The sequence below is a fragment of the Capra hircus genome, chromosome 16 (genome assembly GCF_001704415.2).
Source record: "Capra hircus breed San Clemente chromosome 16, ASM170441v1, whole genome shotgun sequence".
In the NCBI taxonomy this organism is placed as follows: Eukaryota; Metazoa; Chordata; class Mammalia; order Artiodactyla; family Bovidae; genus Capra; species Capra hircus.
This window is the reverse complement of record NC_030823.1, coordinates 75,104,179-75,123,627: the sequence shown is the minus strand read 5'-3', so window position 1 is coordinate 75,123,627 and position 19,449 is coordinate 75,104,179. Positions and strand designations below refer to the sequence as shown.

The following is a 19,449-nucleotide window of genomic DNA, read 5'->3' as shown; positions in this document are numbered from 1 at the left end:
CCTTATGTTGGTTGGAGACTTTAGAAAGCTTTTAACATAAATAATACATTCTTATACATCTCCCCATTTTCCTGTTAATCTTTTTTGAAAGAAGCATGATAGTTTCTTATTTATGGGATGTCATCTTTAGCTCAGATCAGCACATGCATCACTAGAGCTAAAGAGTCAACCATTCTGGAGTATTAGGAAATAGCTGACATATGAGCGGATGGGAGATGGTAACTGTATCAAGCACATATTTTATAACATGGAAAAGTAACATTTGCCCTAGAGAAAATGCAGACACTTGTTGGTAAAGAGGAGGAGTATATCAGGAGAGAACTTATTAGGACTGGAAATACATTTTTTGGCATCCTTTGTTGATGAGTTTCGAGTAGCATCCTAAACTTTGTTTATCTAAGTGTGGTCCCAGACCTCCTGCAGCAGATTTAGCTGGAAAGTCTATTAAAGATGCATGTCCTTGACGCTCACCTTCAAATTTGTGATTTAGGGGTCCTGAACTAAAACCCAGAGATCTACATTATTAATGAAATACCATAAAAATGGGGCTTACCGACTGGCGCAATGGTGAAAGAATCCGCCTGCCAATGCAGGAGATGCAGGGGACGTGGGTTCCGTCCCTGGGTCGGGAAGATCCCCTGGAGGAGGACATGGCGACCCGCTCCAGTATTCTTGCCTGGGAAAGCCCGTAGACAGAGGAGCCTGGCGTCGCATGGGGACGTGTGGAGTCCATGGGGTCGCAAAAGAGCCAGACATGACTGAGCAACTAAGCATGCGTGCACACGCCATAAAGACACGCACACGGTGTATAGGAGCACTCACCTAAGTGTCCTTTATTCCTCTTCTCATTCGACAGTGCATTTGAGTGTGTGCTCCCCTAGGAAGTGTTCTGGGTGCTGGGTTGCATTAGAGAACAAGTCAGAAAAGAATTTCTGATGTTGTGAATTCTGTGTTTCTATATGAGGGGGACTGAAAATAAGTTAACTAAATTATGTAGCATGTTCACAGATGATAATTACTGTGGTAAAGGAAATAAAACAGGAAAGGAGGATCACCAGGGGTCAGGGTGGGATTGCAACTTAGAGTGGCTTGAAGTGAAGTGAAAATTGCTCAGTGGTGTCTGACGCTTTGTAACCCCATGGACTATATAATCCATGGAATTCTCCAGGCCAGAATGGTGGAGTGGGTAGTCTTTCCCTTCTTCATGGGATCTTCCCAACCCAGGGGTCGAACCCAGGTCTCCCGCATTGCAGGCGGATTCTTCACTAGCTGAGCCACAAGGGAAGCCCAACTAAAGTAGCTTATTAGTTGGGTAGACTTGAGGGAGAATGTGGCATTTGAGCAGCGTCCTATAGGGTGGTCAGACGTGGAAGCAGAAGAATGATATCTAAGGCTGTGCTGTAATTTGGGTGAGCAGAGATGGCAGTTTGCATCTGGTCCATGGAAGATGTGAGGACTGATCAGATGTGGATCTGTTCTGAAGATAAAGTCAGTGGATGCACTGAAAGATTTAATGTGAAGTATGAGAGAAAGAGGAGTCAAGAATCCATGGATCCGTGGTTTCTCAACCAAGAAACTGGCAGGATGTGTGTTAATTTTTCTGAAATGGGGAAGACTGTGGGGAGGAGAAATCTGGGGGGAAGAATAAGCATTCAGTTTTGGACATGATGAGTCTGAGATGTCTGTTAGACATCCAAATAAGACATTAATCCAGGGCTTCCTTGGTGGCTCAGACAGTGAAGATTCTGCAGTACAGGAGACCAGAGTTTGATCCCTGGGTCGGGAAGATCTCCTGGAGAAGGGAATGGAAATCCACTCCAGCATTCTTTCCTGGAGCATTCTGTGGACAGAGGAGCCTGGCAGGCTGTATAGTTCATGGGGTTGCAGAGAGTCAGATAACGACCGGATGACTAATACTTTCTTTCACTTTAGGCAAATGGATAAAGAGGCAGAGGCCAAAATTAGACCTAAGATATGAATGTGGGCGTCATCAGCGTGTTGAGAGATGGTTAGAGTCGTTGGACTGGAGACCAAGTGAGACAGCCAGGGGAGAGTGTAAGTGGGAATGACAGGCGGCCCAGGGGCCGGGGAGTAGCAGAGGGCAGCCACCAAGGAGGAGGGGTGAGTGAGCGACCCTGGACACGGGAGAGGGCTCAGTTACCTCTGGGGCCAAGGAGAGAAGGAGGGCCCGGCTCTGTCAGATGCTGGTGACAGGCTGAATCAGGGGAGAATGTGGACCTGACCTCTGGGCTCGGTCACGTGGACATGGGACGCCCCAGTGGGCACAGCGCTGCTGGGGAGGTGAGGGAGCCCGTGTGACTGCGGGGCAGGCGAGGAGGCCGTGGGGACAGCAGTCCTGGCGGCTGGTCTGAGTTGTCCCCTAAGGAGGAGCATCGACAGGGACAGAGCGGGAGAAGACATGGGGTCAGCAGGAGCACACGAGTCTGTGGGCTGGGCGAGGAGCTGGTCTCCGCGGAGCCGACACCGCGCTTGGCTGGAGGAGAGCTGGTGCCCGGGGCTGGCAGAATGCCTCCTTCAGTTGCTTTAGATTCTTTTTTTTTTAATCAATGGGATTTGGAAGCAGGGTCATCAGCTGAAGAGAGGGGGGAGGCCGTTGGACCTTCAGAGGGAGCAGAGATGCATAATAGATGGAGAATGAGTGGGCTGGAGAGGAAAGGGGTTCCCAGAGCGCTGTTGAGATGTTAGGTTGTGAATTCAGGAGAGAACCGGCCTCACGGCTGCTCAGCTCATCCCTGGATCCCTGGGCCTCTGTGCAGGCCTCCCAGGTGCTCACTTCCCACCAGCCTGCTCTGTGCTGTGTTGATGCTGGGAGTCCCGTTTCCTAGGTCTGCTTCCCCGCTTGACCCCGGGCCCGCTGCCTCCCTGCCTTCTAGCCTCGGCTCAGGCGTTGTCTTCATCATGACATCTGCCCTGGACCTCACTGTCCACACCTGAAAGCTCCTTGCCCCCTACCCCCGAGCTCCCCTAGCAGTTCTGTTTTATTTTCCACACTCATCCCCTCCTGACATATTACGTCACTTATTGCATTTATTATTTCATGCAATCTGCTCTGCGCCCTGCCCTGCCATCCCCCAACACTAGATACTTAAATCTTATGAAGGCTTGAATCTTTATCTGTTTCACTCATTTCTGGTCTTCACACATCTGAAAGAGAACCCGGCATATGGTAAATATTCAGTTAAAAGTTTATTGAATGAATGAATGAGTTCATTGTCTGGTGGTCATGAAGTTCAAAAGACTTAATCCTGTTGCAAATTATTTCATGTCCATCTTAGAAGGACTATTGTCCCATTGAGTTACTGGTTCTAATGATAAATTGCACAGAGTGGTAAATTTTATACCCTTCAGAGTGAGTTTCTCTTCCTTGTACCATGGCAATCTAATTTGGTACACTTCAGTCATGTGATTACCCCGTCCTTGAAATGGAATAAAAATAATAGTTTATTTCTGTCCCTTCACATACTTCATTCTCTTGGTTTAGCTTTAAGCTGGCCTTCCTTATTCCCGCTTACTACAGTCTGTGTTTATATATAGCTACGAACTGAAGGCCTGGCATTGAGCACAGGTCTGTAAGCACCTGATGATTTAATTTATTGTAGTACTTCAGTGTGGTTCTCACTAACCCGTCAGGGTTTACTGAGCCCGTGTAAGAAGAAATATTTAAATTAGACAGCTTATTGTTTTTAACCCCAAAGTATTATATAGAAAGGAAATGTTAAAGATCCATAAGAAATTAATATATTTTAAAAGTATTTTTTTACAGTATTTAAATTTTTACTTAAATTTCTAAAGATTTCTGATTTATTAAAAATGTTTTTTCTCTAGCTCTCAAGACTTTATTCATTATCTTTGTGCTCAAAAAGGGTTTCTAATAAGTAAATTTTTGAAATGTAGTCATTAAGGGGACAGCAGAGGATGAGATGGTTAGATGGCACCACTGACTCAGTGGACATGAATTTGAGCAAACTCTGGGAGCCAGTGGAGGACGGAGGAGGCTGGTGCACTGCAGTCCATGGGGTCATAATGAGTTGGACTGAGCAACCAAACAGCGTTTTTCTTCAGGCGAAGGAGTGTCAGTCAGTTTAGTCAGTTCAGTCTCGTCTGACTCTTTGCGACCCCGTGGACTCCAGCACGCCAGGCTTCCCTGTCCATCACCAACTCCTGGAGCTTGCTCAAATGCATGTCCATAGAGTCAGTGATGCCATGCAACCATCTCTTCCTCTGTCGTCCCCTTCTCCTCCCCCTTCAGTCTTTCCCAGCATCAGGGTCTTTTCAAATGAGTCAGTTCTTTGCATCAGATGGCCAAAGTATTGAGCTTCAACTTCAGCATCAGTCCTTCCAATGAATATTCAGGACTGATTTCCTTTAGGATGGACTGGCTGGATCTCCTTGCAGTCTAAGGATCTCTCAAAAGTCTTCAACACCACAGTTCAAAAGCATTAATTCTTAGGCCCTCAGCTTTCTTCACAGTCCAACTCTCACATCCATACATGACTACTGGAAAAACCATAGCTTTGACTAGATGGACCTTTGTTGGCAAAGTAATGGTCTCTGCTTTTTAATATGCTGTCTAGGTTGGCCATAGCTTTTCTTCCAAGGAGCAAGTGTCTTTTAATTTCATGGCTGTAGTCACCATCTGCAGTGATTTGGGAGCCCCCAAAATAAAGCCTGTCACTGTTTCCACTGTTTCCCCATCTATTTGCCATGCAGTGATGGGGCTGGATGCCACGGTCTTCGTTTCGTGAACGCTGAGCTCTAGGCCAGCTCTCTCTCTCCTCTTCACTCTCATCCCGAGGCTCTTGTGGGGGTGCAGGTCTGTGCCACTTTGGCACTGACGTCAGTGCTCCCCCCTCCTCATTTGGCCCCCTCTCCTCAGGACAACCTTCTCACGAGCTTTTAACTGAAAAATCACATATTTCTCTTAAAATGATAGAAGAATCTTGAAATGTAATCGCTGTCATCCTCAGAGATTTGATGGATTGATTGCAATTAAATATTTATAGGACACATGTCTGAACCACTGAAGTCATTAGAACACAGATTAGTAGCACAACTTGTTTTGGATTTTGGGACTAAATGCCAGAAATGGGCTGAGTAGTGAAGTTATCAAAGTATTAAGAGAAACGTACACTTTGTCTCAGAGGAAAGATACATTCCCCGTGGTCCACTGGCCTACTGCTCAAGTGTAAGATGTGAATCTGACCAGAACATATTCTTTGTATTTTTTTTGGTAAAGAAGCTTGCCATCCAAGTGTGTCCTTTATGTTTTATTGTATTTTTATAACGTTCATCTTACATTGTGTTTCAAAAGTTGAAGTGGTGCACGTTCATTTCCGTTAGGCAGGAGTGCACGCTGAAGTGCGTTTACAGCAACACGTCGTTTCTTTAGTCACTCAGTCTCCTATTCAGATAGTTATTTGAAGATAAAGACACTTCAGAAAACCTCAGTGATGTCAGTATCAAAAAGAGGCAGCAGGAAGCAGTTTTGCTGCTTAATTACACTTACCTTGTAACCTGTTACACCACCTTAAGATCACATCCTAAGGATTAACCAGATCCACTTCTTGTAATTGTTGATGACTTAGAGGGGATGATGGTATTGATTTTAAGGAATATATTTATTCTTACTAAATAAATTTCAGCTATTTTTCATAATTAAATTATGGAATCTACACTGTGGAATTAGGCCTGTGAGCTTTTTTGAGATTTCTAATTACGGTTTTTAAGTTTCGTGTGGTTGTTTCGCATGTTTAGCTCCAGGTTTTAATTTTTCCTTTTGGAATAAAAAGCAAAATATAAAGATTTACGTAAAATGCATTATCTTAAAAAGCATACTCATGCATTCTTTTAAAAACCTACTTGCAACCTAACTTTATCTTATATGTGAAGTACCTCCATTGTTATTTACAGTTTTACCTATTATTACTTGCCATTCTTAGCTCATTCTTCCAGAATGTGCGTCTTGAATGCATTTGCTAAGCGATGTGTATGGTGTAGCCTTTGCTCTTCCTGAAAGTAATGCTGTTTGGTTGAAAATTCTCTCTGTGTGTACAGCAGCAGCTACTGTTTTCACCTACAATGAAACGCTCCGGTTATGAGTGGTGTGACCGTGAACCAACCCCACTTGGGAAACCAAAAAAAACTGTTATTGAATCAAAAATAGAAAAAGGAGTTTAGAGAACTGTTAGGTTCAGCATTCCTCTCCATTAATATCTCTTCTCAGTTGTTCCTGGGGGTCTGCGTTGGTGTATGTGTGTGTGTGCACACAATCCACCTTTTAAGAACATTTTCATTAAGTGTGTATGTTGATAAGTGTCAGTCACTGAGAAGATTGTTTGCAAAGTCAGTGATAACATGGGGCATTTTACCAAGTGGTGCATTTCTATTAGCTCAAATCACTAGTTTGGTAACACAAAGTAATTAGTCATGCTCAAAAATGCATCATCAGTAAATAGTTTTGAGATTTATCTCTTTCTAGACTTGAACTGTTCCACTCAAACTAAAATGAATGGATTATTTCCAGTAAACACAAAAATGAAAACCTTTTAAAAAGTCTTGTAGTCTTAATCTTTTAAGGCAAATTAAGTCCTTTAAAAGGATGTCTTAGTTTGTTCCACTTGTCAGTAATGTATTACTTTAAATTTATCATTGTGCTTCACCTTATTTTTTCAAAATCCATCACATTAGATCACTTTAGTTTGATTTATCATACTGTGTTGAAAATGTGCGTAAGTCAAATTCTGCAGGCGTTTTAAGCTACATTAGTTTCAAATTAACTGTTTATTGTATGTAGTAGCAAAGACACCCAGGATTGTAAGTTACTTCCTTTTAGCACAAGATGAAATGAGTAATTCCAGACATTATAGCTATTTAACTCTTAAACCACGTGAAGTGTGTGCCCTTTAGGATCAGTTCTGTGTGTTGCATCCCTCGGTAAGCGTCTATTTCCAGTTACGTGTTGGGCGTTAAAGCTGCCTCTACCCAAGGGGCCGTGATCCCTTCTCAGGAAGCGCAGGAGTTGACAGAGACGGGAAGGGTGGAGGTGGTGGGGAAAGTGGACTTGAGTATTTAACGTTTACTGTGTGCCCGCACCGTGGGCACTAAATGTGATCGTTTAAATTTTTAAGAGTATAGTTGATACACAGCGTTGTGTTAGCTTCAGGTGTCCGGCACAGCAGTTCAGTTATGTATCTACTCTTTTTCAGATTCTTTTTCCGTATAGGTTATTACACAATATTGAGTAGAGTTCCCCGTGCTATACAGTAGGTCCTTGTTTATTTATGTTATGTATAATAGTGTGTATCTGTTAATCCCAAATTCCTGATTTATCCCTCACCTTTCCCCTGTGGTAACTAACTCTCACAAAATCCCATCAGATGTTTCTGTGTTGTTATTCCCATTTTACAGAAGGGGAGACGGTCTCAGATGCAGCAGGCTGCCCGAGATCATAAAGCTAACAATGGCACTGAGAGGCAGCCTCTCAAACACCAGGCTCCACGTTCAAGTTCGTTTGTAGTCTCAGTACCTCTTCCCGGCCAAGCATAATGCGGGTGTTAAATGGGTCATCTATGGGCCCTGCTCTCAGTTCTCACTTTCATGAGAGCAGCTCATACTCTTGGCAAAAATGCCATGGCCGTGTCCTTTTAGATTATGTCCCTTTAAACTCATTTTACCACGTTTTTGGTCAAAACTGTCCTACGGTAATAAGGCAGTTAAACGTCATTTTGCACAGGAACCTGTTGGTTCATTGGCCGTTCTTTCCTAATTTGGGTCTGGAAGAGATTTCTGTCTCGGCATCTTAACCGCCGACGCGCGGTTAACGGTCTCCAGTTTCTGCCCGGGAATGACACCGACCTCACCCCTCCTCTTGGTTAGTTTTGTTCTTTAACCATTTAACCAGAAAACCAGGGCAGACCATGAGAAAGTTTTAGAAGTCAAGGTCTCTTATTTTATCTAAACTTTATAGGGTGGAAAAATCATGGCCAGGATTAATTCTCTTAAGATGAAGAGGAACCTCTTACGTTAATCCTCAGAGTCTCAAGTCTGTTCTTCAGACATCACTGAAGACTTCCTTATGTCAGCCTTTGGCTCTCATGCAATGGAGCCTTAAAGACAATTCACCATCATCATGAGTGGGGAAACCACAACACATTTATAAGATTTTTCATAATCTAAGCAACACACGCGTCCAGTGCCACAGACCAACAATATAAAACTAACCAAGTGCCAGTGATATACGTGTGTGTAAAACATGTCACTGGTTTATGCCTGGAGCTGATCAACAAGATAATCCCCTAAGGATATTTTCCGAAACCCCGAGATTCTGCTTTGCTCTGTGTGTAGGAGCAGGGTGGAAATGAGGCAGAGCAGATGGTGGGCTGTGTTTTGAAGAGGATCTCTGCGTACTTTTGGTAGCTTCGAGTTCCCACCCCCATCTCTCCTTTCAGAATGCCGAAAAATATTGTTTAAGGTAACCTCCTGTAACTCAACATGAATTTACCTGAATTTTATTCATATTCGTAACCATAGTTTTGCTCATTTGGTCAACACATTTGCTGGTAATTGTGAAGTTATATTTGTTTTATTATTAAGTGGTTAGACCTATCTGGTGCTCTTACCCTTTAGGACTAGTAGTTCAGATCTGGAGTGTTTTATTTTACTGGATAAAGTTAATATCAACCTCAAAAGAGTAACATCTAACATTTCTCGGATGCTTACGTAACCTTAATAAACCTGTGTTAATGTGTGCAGCCGTGTCCTGAAGCAAATACTGAGAACACTGAGGCCTGGGGCTGGGTTCAGCTCCCCAAGGCCAAGGTTCGGCTGGCAGCAGCCTTGTGCAGACCCTCCAAGGGGCTGTGGTCTTTGTGTCCACACTGTTTCATTTACTAATGGGCTTTGTCTAACTGGCTGCTGTTTACGGTCCACCTTCCCTCCCAGTGCTCTGCGTTTTCTTGTTGTGTGTCTGTGTTTATACACACACAGGTATACGTGAGTGTCTGCTTCTAGCACTTTTGGTGTAAGTAAAAGTCTAACCTTATGACGTAAATGACAGTTAACATATTTGACATGTTTTAATTTCAGTTTATCGATGGTCGACTGGCAAAACTAAATGCAGGAAAGGGTTTCTCTGATGCATTTGAAGAAGAGATCACTTCCGGTGGCTTTTGTGGAGGTAAAGACTAGCTCCAGAGTGGCTGTCCATTTTCTGAATAACAATCATCTGTGATTTTTGCACTCCTGTCACGTATGTCTACTTTGTAAACGACCATTTTCTCATAAATATCTGATGCCTTCGCTACACCTGTTCATCTTATAAAGAACTGTAGTGTTGACTTACTTTGCCTGATATGTTATGCTGGGCATGCAGGTGGTCTCGTGAGCTGGCAGTGGTTTGCTTGGATAGTCTCTTAATATGACTGGAAAAAAAAAGTCACAGAAATGCAGTTAGTTTGTTCCTCCTGACTAATTTTCTCTGCTAGAGAAATACTAGTGCTATCTATCAATACTACTTGAGTAAGAATTAGGGAACTGAGATTGTGGTCCACGTAGTATCTTTTAATGTAATCCAAAGAGACAGGTCTGAACATGGCAACTGCTGCTACGTTTTTAAGTATGAGTGTCTTTCTAGAAGTCTGCTTTTTGTATTTTTTTTTTTTTTTTTTTTTTTGCTTTGCAGGCCCCAGCAGCAGTAGGAGCAGACCTTTCAGTTTCCTGCCCCACGTTCTTATGCTTGTCAGGGTGATAAGTGCCCACTTAAAGACGTGGAAGAAGGCGTCTCATTTCGTATGTGTGACACACATTAGTGACATCCCACTTTTACTTAATATAATTAACTGTAATATAATTGAGCAGTTATATTATTTGAAATGTCACTAATTGACACTGTGTTGTAGTATCAAGGAAATGAATGACTTAGGAACAGCTACTCGGTCTGTGATGATCAGCACCTAGTACAGACTCTGCACTTGATGATCCAGCACCTAGTCCTGACTCCGCACTTGATCCAGCACCTAGTCCTGACTCTGCACTTGATGATCCAGTACCTAGTCCTGACTCTATACTTGACGATCCAGCACCTAGTCCTGACTCTGCACTTGATGATCCAGTACCTAGTCCTGACTCTATACCTGAAGATCCAGCACCTAGTCCTGACTCTGTACTTGATGATCCAGCACCTAGTCCTGACTCTGCACTTGACGATCCAGTACCTAGTCCTGACTCTATACCTGAAGATCCAGCACCTAGTCCTGACTCTGTACTTGATGATCCAGCACCTAGTCCTGACTCTGCACTTGACGATCCAGTACCTAGTCCTGACTCTATACTTGACGATCCAGCACCTAGTCCTGACTCTGCACTTGATGATCCAGTACCTAGTCCTGACTCTATACTTGATGATCTGATACCTACTCCTGACTGTGTACTTGATGATCCAGTACGTAGTCCTGACTCTGCACTTGATGATCTGGCACCTAGTCCTGACTCTATACTTGATGATCCAGTACCTAGTCCTGACTCTATACATGATGATACAGTACCTAGTCCTGACTCTGTACTTGATGATCCAGTACCTAGTCCTGACTCTATACCTGAAGATCCAGCACCTAGTCCTGACTCTGTACTTGATGATCCAGCACCTAGTCCTGACTCTGCACTTGACGATCCAGTACCTAGTCCTGACTCTATACCTGAAGATCCAGCACCTAGTCCTGACTCTGTACTTGATGATCCAGCACCTAGTCCTGACTCTGCACTTGACGATCCAGTACCTAGTCCTGACTCTATACTTGATGATCTGATACCTACTCCTGACTGTGTACTTGATGATCCAGTACGTAGTCCTGACTCTGCACTTGATGATCTGGCACCTAGTCCTGACTCTATACTTGACGATCCAGTACCTAGTCCTGACTCTATACATGATGATACAGTACCTAGTCCTGACTCTGTACTTGATGATCCAGTACCTAGTCCTGACTCTACACTTCCCGTACCGAGTCCTGCTCTGTACTTGGTGATCCAGTACCTAGTCCTAACTCTGTACTTGATGATCCAGTACCTAGTCCTGACTCTGTAGTCGTGATGATCCGGCACCTAGTCCTGACTCTATACTTGATGATCCAGTACTTAGTCCTAACTCTGGGAGACAGTTTCGCTTGAAACCTTAAAAGTGTCCTCTTCATTCCTTCAGCCAGTGTTTGCTGGGTGTTTGCTGTGTACCAGATGCTGTTCTAGATTTGGGATGAACTAAGTGAATAATCCCCAGTGTGTTCATTTTCACCTGGTGGTAATGGTGCTTCCCCCCCACCTAGTTATCTATAGGTTTAATTCAGCGGGAAGGAGATCTTTGAACGTGAACATGAAGTCGCTCAGTCATGTCCGACTCTTTGCGACCCCATGGACTGTAGCCTACCAAGCTCCTCTGTCCATGGGATTTTCCAGGCAATAGTACTGGAGTGGATTGCCATTTCCTTCTCCAAGGAATCTTCCTAACCCAGGGATCGAACCCGAGTCTCCCACATTGTAGACAGATGCTTTACCATCTGCAAAATCTTTAGTCTGTGTGTAAGTAAATAGTTGCTAGAATTGAGAAATAAAAGGTTAAAAGACAAGGGATAATTAGTACTTATCTACAAATCTCCAAAATTTAACTTTAATCTTAAATAAAATTTCATTTTTCACCACAAAAATACAAAAGCTGTTGAGATCACTTGTTCACTGAAAGGTACAGGTGATCTGAGTGGCTGTGGACCTCCCTCTGATGCAGGTAGGGTTGCGTTTCATGAATGCTTTCAGCTTGGGGAAAAACTTAGTTTCCTTGACCTAGCAAGTGAGCTGAACGTGCAGTCCTTCAGAAGCCCCTTGCTCTCCTCAGCTCACGGCAGAAGATTTAGCTTCAATGGAACTTTTTTGTTAAAATAAGGCTTTTTTACTTTTCACCTCAGACAAGCAGATTGTCAGCTCATGGACAAACTGCTTGCGACACCTCCTGAGTGTTTACATAATGCGATCTCATTATCGTTATGACCTGTGGGGCTGGTGTCCTGTTTGGAATTGGGGATGACACCGTGTGACAGTAATGGGCTGGAACTAAGGTCCTTTTGCATAGTGAAAATCTGTAGTCTTCACCCTTCCACAGACCTCATTAACAGAGGAGAGCGTAGGTAGCTGTTATAGTGGGAGGAGGGTCACCAAAGTTTTTCATGAAAGGTCCTACTGTTTAAAGAAGAATAGAAGAATATTTATCACCAGTTAGCAGCTGATTTCGAGACTGCTGCACTTGCAGTACAACTTAATGCCAGCCACTTAGTTGTTCTTTCTTAAAAGGAAAAAAGGTTTTGAACCCTTCTTTTACTTTTGGGGGAGCCAGTACAGATCCAAAAGGAAAGCATTCATTTCAGTAACTTTGGGGCTTCCCCAGTGGCTGGTGATAAAGAATCTACTTGTAATGCAGGAGACCTGGGTTCGATCCTTGGGTCAGGAAGATGACGCTGGAGAAGAAAATAGCAGCTCACTTCAGTATTCTTGCCTGGAGAATCTCATGGACAGAGGAGCCTGGCAGGCTACAGTCCATGGGGTTACAAAGAGTCAGACAGGACTGAGCGAGTAAAAATCAACAGCAACATTTCAGTAGGTGTAGCAAGAAAGTACATTGAAAAAATTATGCCTGGTGACCGTGGATTTTCTAATTGTTACATTTTAGGCTATTATCTTAGAGAGACATAGACTTTCATCTTAGAAGAAAATAAAGCAAAATTATTAAGATTTGAATAGATGAATAATCTAATAAAAATTAGCAGTGTTCTTACTAATGAGATATATGTGTATATGAAATTCCAAAAAATAGTTCCTAGAAGTCAGCTGAAACATTTTTTGTCTGGACTACTTTTGTGAGAAAGAATAGTTCTGAGATACTGAACTGTTCTTCAAAAAGTAAACTGTTGTAACCTTCTCGTTTCTCTCCTAGTTACAATAGAAATGATGATTAATGTTCATGCTTCCTGAGTTAGTATGCAGCAGAAGCTCTTCTAAGAGCTCTCCAAATATTATCTCACTTAACCCTCCCAGCACCCCAGGAGGGACTTTGAGCATCCTTATTTTACTGAGGGCACCCACCTCGGTAATTTGCCCAAGGTCACATGTGACTGCCTGGCTTCAAAGCTCTCGCTTTAATAACTGTGATATATGCCTTCTTATGATAAGAGATCGTTTTAATTAGAAGGCCTTTAGTAAACAAGAGCAGTACTCGGGGCTTCTCTGCTCTGATGGATAAAAGCAAAATTCCTGTCTCTTTTGATTATCCTTTGAAGATTTTATATATATATATATATATATATATATATATATATATATATATATATATAAAACCCTCAGGAAGATCACTATAGGAGAAATCAACAGTCGCTGGAGTTGAAGGAATCATTGTGTTTCTCTAAGCAAAAATAACTGAGAAGCTTTAGACAAGCGTCTCATTTCTCCCCACTCTAGGCCATTAGTGTGGCGGTTTAGGTACTGTTTCTGTTGCTAATCTGCATCGTCATGATAGCATGAATATGAGTATGGTGGAGCCCTGTTGTCACTGCGGCTCTGGCTGAAAACACAGAGCAGGACAGTCCCACACAGAACACATCCATTCACGTTGCATCTAGAACTTTGTTTAAGGGCCATGAACGCATGGAGATTTCCTAAAACTTCTCTGTCTCGGTAAACGCCCCCCCGGTCAGAACTGTTTAGGAAATCTGTGTTACTCCTGGTCCCTTTCGTGGGACCCTTGTAGAACACTCAGTCTTCTCCTGAGAAGAAAGGGAAGAGACTATCTGGAAATATGTAAAGAGAAGAATGTCATGAGGTTAAAAGGTCATCAGAGAGGCCACAAGTAGGATGAAGGAGCCGTTAGATAAACACAAATACCAGTCTGTGAAAAGCAGCTAAGGAATATTGAGTCAAGAACATGTTTATTTTTCCCCCCATAATTTTTAAAAATTGATTTACAGTGTTGTATTCATTTCAGGTGTATAACGTAGTAATTCTGTATTTTTATAGATTATACTCCATTTAAAGTTATTATTAGCGAATTCATTGGCAGCCTAGTTAGGACTCTGCCTTTTCACTGCCAGGGTCATGGGCTTCATTCCTACTTTGGGAACTAAGGTCCCAACAAGCCTCACTGCTTGGCAAAAAAAAAAAAAAACCACCACTGTACCCTTTCAGGGCTTCCCTGGTGGTTCAGACGGTAAAGAATCTGCCTACAATGCAAGGAATCCAGGTTCAATCCCAGGTTTGGGAAGACCCCCTGGAGAAGGGAATGGCAGCCACTCCATTCTTCTTGCCTGGAGAATTCCATGGACAGGGGAGCCTGGTGGGCTACAGTCCAGAGACTCTCTGGGGTGACAAAGAGTCAGACACGACTTAGGAACTAATGCTCTCACACTTTCAAAGTCACTGTAGGGTATTGGCTGTACACTATGCTGCATCTTGTTTTATCCCTAGTAGTTTGGACCTCTATTTTTTTCATTTAAATAGATATTAAAAATCCACAGCTCGTTTTCTAAACTTTGAAAAGGAGACGCATTTTCAGGTTGATTTTCTGTGGAGTGTGTGGTTACTCTCCCCATCGGTAGTGTTTGTTTCTTCATTAGTGCCCCGGCAGAGTCTGGTCAGTCTTGAGTTTATTTAATCCTGTTTCTTTCTTTACTGACTGGTAACCAACGGAATCTGAAGGGGTGGTAGTAATCATTAGTTTCAGTGGCGTTTTTCTGGCCTCACTGAACAATTTAGACCAATTTAACATTTTTTGATAAGTAACAACAGATTACTGGAATTTAAGCAAATATATTTGAAAAGAAAGACTTTGCGCAAGTGAGAAGCCAAGATATTTTGTCCTTGAGTGTGAGAAAATCACTTGTTTGATTAACAAGAACAATGTTAAGAATTTCCTCAATAATGCTTACTATTTCCACAATCCAGTTACTTTAAAAGAAAGACTAAGGTTTTGTGTGTGTGTGTGTGTGTTTCCTGGCATTCAGATATATTTTTTGAGAAGATAATTAGCCTTTTAAAACACACATTATCAGAGAATAGTGTGCTTGTCTCATAAATTTTATGGAAATAGGTGTCTTCAGTCTTAAAAGCACTAGAATTAAGAGAGACAGTTAGCCTTTTAAAATATTTTTTGACAGGAATCTGCCTAAATTGTACCACCTGTTTTTCTGTTACCTTAAGCTGTGTATTTAGGGACTTCCTGTTTGCCCCGAACCCCGTGATTGCACATTATTGTTCTGAGTGGTTCTCACTCTCAGCCGTTTCTCCTCAAGGTGGCCTCCCCTACCCTTTCTAATGTAGCCTCTTCTGAAGTGACGTGGAGGAAGGCTCTGTATGGTTCACCTTATATTTTATTTAGCAATCCTGAAAGCTGAAGGACTGATGAACTGAGAGTTGAATACTAAGATCCTTCCTCAGTGGCCGTCTTTGTGAACGTGCGCAGAGTATCCCCTCAGAGCCCGTGTCCCCGTCAGGCGAGTCGCGTGTCCCGTGACCGACGGCGGGGTGTGCCGCCGCGTGCTGGGGTCACGCCTCACGTCATAGGTGACAGACTGGTCCCAGCGCTGGGTCCCCCAGGGCAGGCTGGCCTGACCCCTGACCCACTGGCCGCCAAGCCCCCTGCCCTCTCGTCCACCTGCTTTGCCTGTTTCTTAGTAGAAGGATGAGACTCAAGAGGCATAACGTCGATAAAACCATTTAAGAACCTATGAAGAGCTGGAGAGGAGATCCTTTGATTCCTCACGATTGTCGCTCTAGACACTGACCTTTCTGTGACTACTCTGAAGTTTTATGATAGTTATTTTCTTTGTGGTTCAGAGGTTTAAAAATATGTTTTCTGGAGTGACACGTGTTCCTGGATGCTAAATAGTTATCACAGAGTAGTTGGTGTTTTTCTTTCCATTTTCTTAAATTCATTTTGGGAAATGAAATAAAACACTTTCCAGAATACCGTGAATAATAACCAAATTATAAATATGTGATTTCTACACAACCATTTTTAGTAGAGAAGTAAAAAAGTGTATCAATTGATGAGAACTTTGAATAGAGAGGTAAACCTGTATGAATAATCTGGATAAAGACATAATATTTATTTTATGTTGTTGATAGAATCTCCTTGAGATATAAATGAATAGAATAACTGGGATTTTTTTTAAATCATTTTACAAGAGAAAGCGTAAAATTTTTTTGGTCAGGCCGTATACCATCTGAAACTCATGCCCTTTAAGCACTGAGGTTGTTTTTATATGGTCTATTTTAGATAGATGCATTTTGCTATATGCATTTCACAAGCTTAGGAAAGTATTCTTTCCCCCATATTTATTCTCCCAGGAATGGTGCAGCGCAGTGCTGTACCTTTTCTGAAAGAAGAGAGTGAGAGACATTTCTTAGAATAGGAGTTGTTTCTTGATATTTCTTTGAAATTAGGGAGAAATGTTAAGGTCAAGAGTGAATCCAGAGCTGGACATTTTTGGCCTGATGCTGGTTAGGCCTAAGGACCCTCTGCCTCTGTGTTATAACAGCAGGGTGACATGTTTGTTAAGCCACAACCACACATAGGAGAACAGTCTGCTTCAGGCTCCTTTGTACCGGGCGGTCAGTGTGAGTAGCCTTTGGGGCTTTGTTTTTTCTTGTGGGAATATTTAAGGTTTAAACAACCAGGAAGGTAGAGGAAATCTGGCTGAAGTCAGCTGATATAAACATTACTTTAGACTAGTTGTGTGGCCTTTTTTTTGCCTTCTTATGTCATCTTATTGATTAAACGAATTAGCATATTTGGAGCCAAATATATATGATTGCTGGTTTTACTGGACTGGTCATGCCTGCATTTGAACTTTCTAATAGCCATGAGGAGCTATTGCCATATCTCCCTGCGGTAGTGCCTTTCCAGTTTGGATTTACAACTCCAGAGTATTTTCAGAACGTTCTGCAGGTTAATTGCAATAAAGTAAAATTTTTTGTCAGTTAATACTATTTGCTATCAGTTAATACAGTCTAACAATCATAGAAGAATCTTTTTTGTCCTCAAGATTCTTTACATTTCTCAGTTTCCTTCTGGTTTTTTCCTTTCCTTATGTACTTTAAATATTGTTTTAAGATAACCCTAATTGTGTAAAAGAGCCAAACTTTTACAAAACACCATAGACATAAATATTGAAAAATCAGTTTGAAAGACATAGGAATTTTGCATTTCAAAAGGTTATTTTTTTCCCCTCTGAAAGTAGTATTACAATGAAAGAATACTTTAACATAGTATCTTCTTATGTGAGTAAAGAAAAAGTATCTATTCTTAAAAATGCTAGTTACTATGTTCCTAAGAATTAGAGCATTTATTATTAATAGTTCTTACAATGAATTGCTTCTTTTACAACATTGCAGATAAATAAAATTTGCCTGCTAAAATCTTGGAAATACTAGTTCTTGGTGAATTTTGGTTTCTGGATTTACTTTTGATCAGATATTCCTGACGTCCTATTTTTGTGTATTCCAGGGAACTCGAGGTCATATCAGCAGTGGGTGCATACTGTCAAGGTAGTAACTAAACCTTCACAGTTTTTTTTTTTTTTTCACTTTAACGATACGGAAAAATGTTCAGTTCAGGTCTACTGTTTATGCTGTTTATGGGCACCATTTTAAATGTCTCTGTATCTTCTCACACCTCACACATTTTTATGCTCATAGTTTGTCGCTATTCATAAAGAAACTTCTTCAATGGAAAGCTTCTGTCTGTCTGTTTCTCAAGATGAATGGCCTTGAGAATCGTGATTTTGCTGTTAGCTTATAGTATATTCCGGAGATGGAGTTAGACGGAGTGGTAGGGCTTGATGGGAATTTCATCACTTCTGGTAATGTGCTTTTGTTAACGTGATTTTTTAAAGACGTAACTGTCTTTCGCAGATTGAGACTTTATTGCCGAACACTGAAACATTTGAGAAGCAGTTGATTGTATTTCTTTTTATTAAGCTTTATATATATATACTGGTCACATTGCCTACGTCTGCGTAAACCACAAAGATGAAAAGATTGTGTTCCATCAATTAAAAGAATAGAGGAGAATGTTTACATTTTGTATGGAGTTACTATAGCATATATAAAAGCTTGAAAACATTTAACATGATATAACTATGTAGGTCTTTCTTTAAGCTGTGAGAAAAGCTCTTAATTCTGTATTATCGATAATGCTTTGTTTTCAGGACAGTGGGGCTCCAAATTTTTAGGAATGTGTTTCTGTTTTTCCTTTGCAGAAAGGAGGTGCACTGTTCAACACAGCAATGACCAAAGCAAGCCCTGCTGTACGAACAGCATACAAATTTGTAAGTTCTCTTTTCATGTTTAAGAATTCTGTTGATAAAATATAATAACATTTTCCTAGATGATACACACTTAAATCTAGAATATTTTCTCGTTTCCTTTAAATAAATTTAGAGTTAATATTGACCAAAGCAAACTCAAGTATTAAAATTGTATCATTGTCTAGGCAGGGCGCTTTTTTCAGATAATTTAAAAATGCTTCTTTTATTTCAAAGCTATCAGCAAAATTGTGCCCTCAGATTGAAACAGTCCACAATGAAGTGACAGTTTAAAAGATTTGATTCTTTTATTTAACAACGTACTTTAAATTCTCATTGTGTACTTGAGGCTTAACTGGAAAAGTTTTTTTTTTAAATATGACAAGTTCTCTTGCCTCAAAAGTCCTTTTCTTTCCAAAGTTAAAAACTCCCCGTTGATACCCCATAGCTTATAGTAAAATGATAACACCACCAGGAGCTACCACAGCAAGTAAATGATGAACAGAATGGAAGTCTCTCTGCTCTGATCGCCGAGACCCTTCAGGCCTGGCCCCTCCCGTCCTGGCTCATTTCCCTGAAGCCCCCAGCCCTGGTGTCTCCAGGTCTGAGATCCTTCTCGTTTCATGCGTGCAGGACATTCTCTGCTGTGTCTTCATCCTTCACAATCCGTCCCTGCTGCCCGGGACGTCCTTTCCTTGGCTTCTGTCCACCTACTAAATCATCCTACAGGTTTGTTTTAGAGTAGGTTCCTCAGCCCCACCACAAGGCTTCTCTGCCTTCTGTGAGCTTCCACAGGGCCTGTGGGCCTCTGTTTCGGCCCTTGTGTCTGTGCCTCTGTCTCTGTAGGAGATTCTTAGGAGCTGACTGGGATTCAGGAAAACTTGCTTTGTGACCCCATGGACTGCAGCCCGCCAGGCTCCTCTGTCCATGGGATTTCCCAGTCAAGAATGCTGGAGTGGGTTGCCATTTCCTTCTCCAGGGGGTCTTCCCGACCCAGGGATCAAACCTGGGTCTCCTGCATCATTGCAGGAATTTCTTTAAGTCCAAATGTTTGCCCAAAAATAACCCGCTGGTATGACATGCTTTCCCTTTTCCT

General features: G+C 42.0%; 1 protein-coding gene across 4 annotated transcripts in view; it reads left to right on the top strand.

The window, feature by feature from the left end:
* DENND1B (DENN domain containing 1B) overlaps positions 1 to 19,449 on the top strand; it is a 271,053-nt gene that overhangs the window by 212,894 nt on the left and 38,710 nt on the right. For all 4 annotated transcript variants that reach the window (XM_018060808.1, XM_018060806.1, XM_018060809.1 and 1 more), the window contains 3 exons: positions 9,106 to 9,196; positions 17,555 to 17,595; positions 18,309 to 18,377. In XM_018060808.1, the coding sequence (XP_017916297.1) occupies positions 9,106 to 9,196; positions 17,555 to 17,595; positions 18,309 to 18,377 (201 nt within the window). The remainder of the gene's footprint in view (positions 1 to 9,105; positions 9,197 to 17,554; positions 17,596 to 18,308; positions 18,378 to 19,449) is intronic.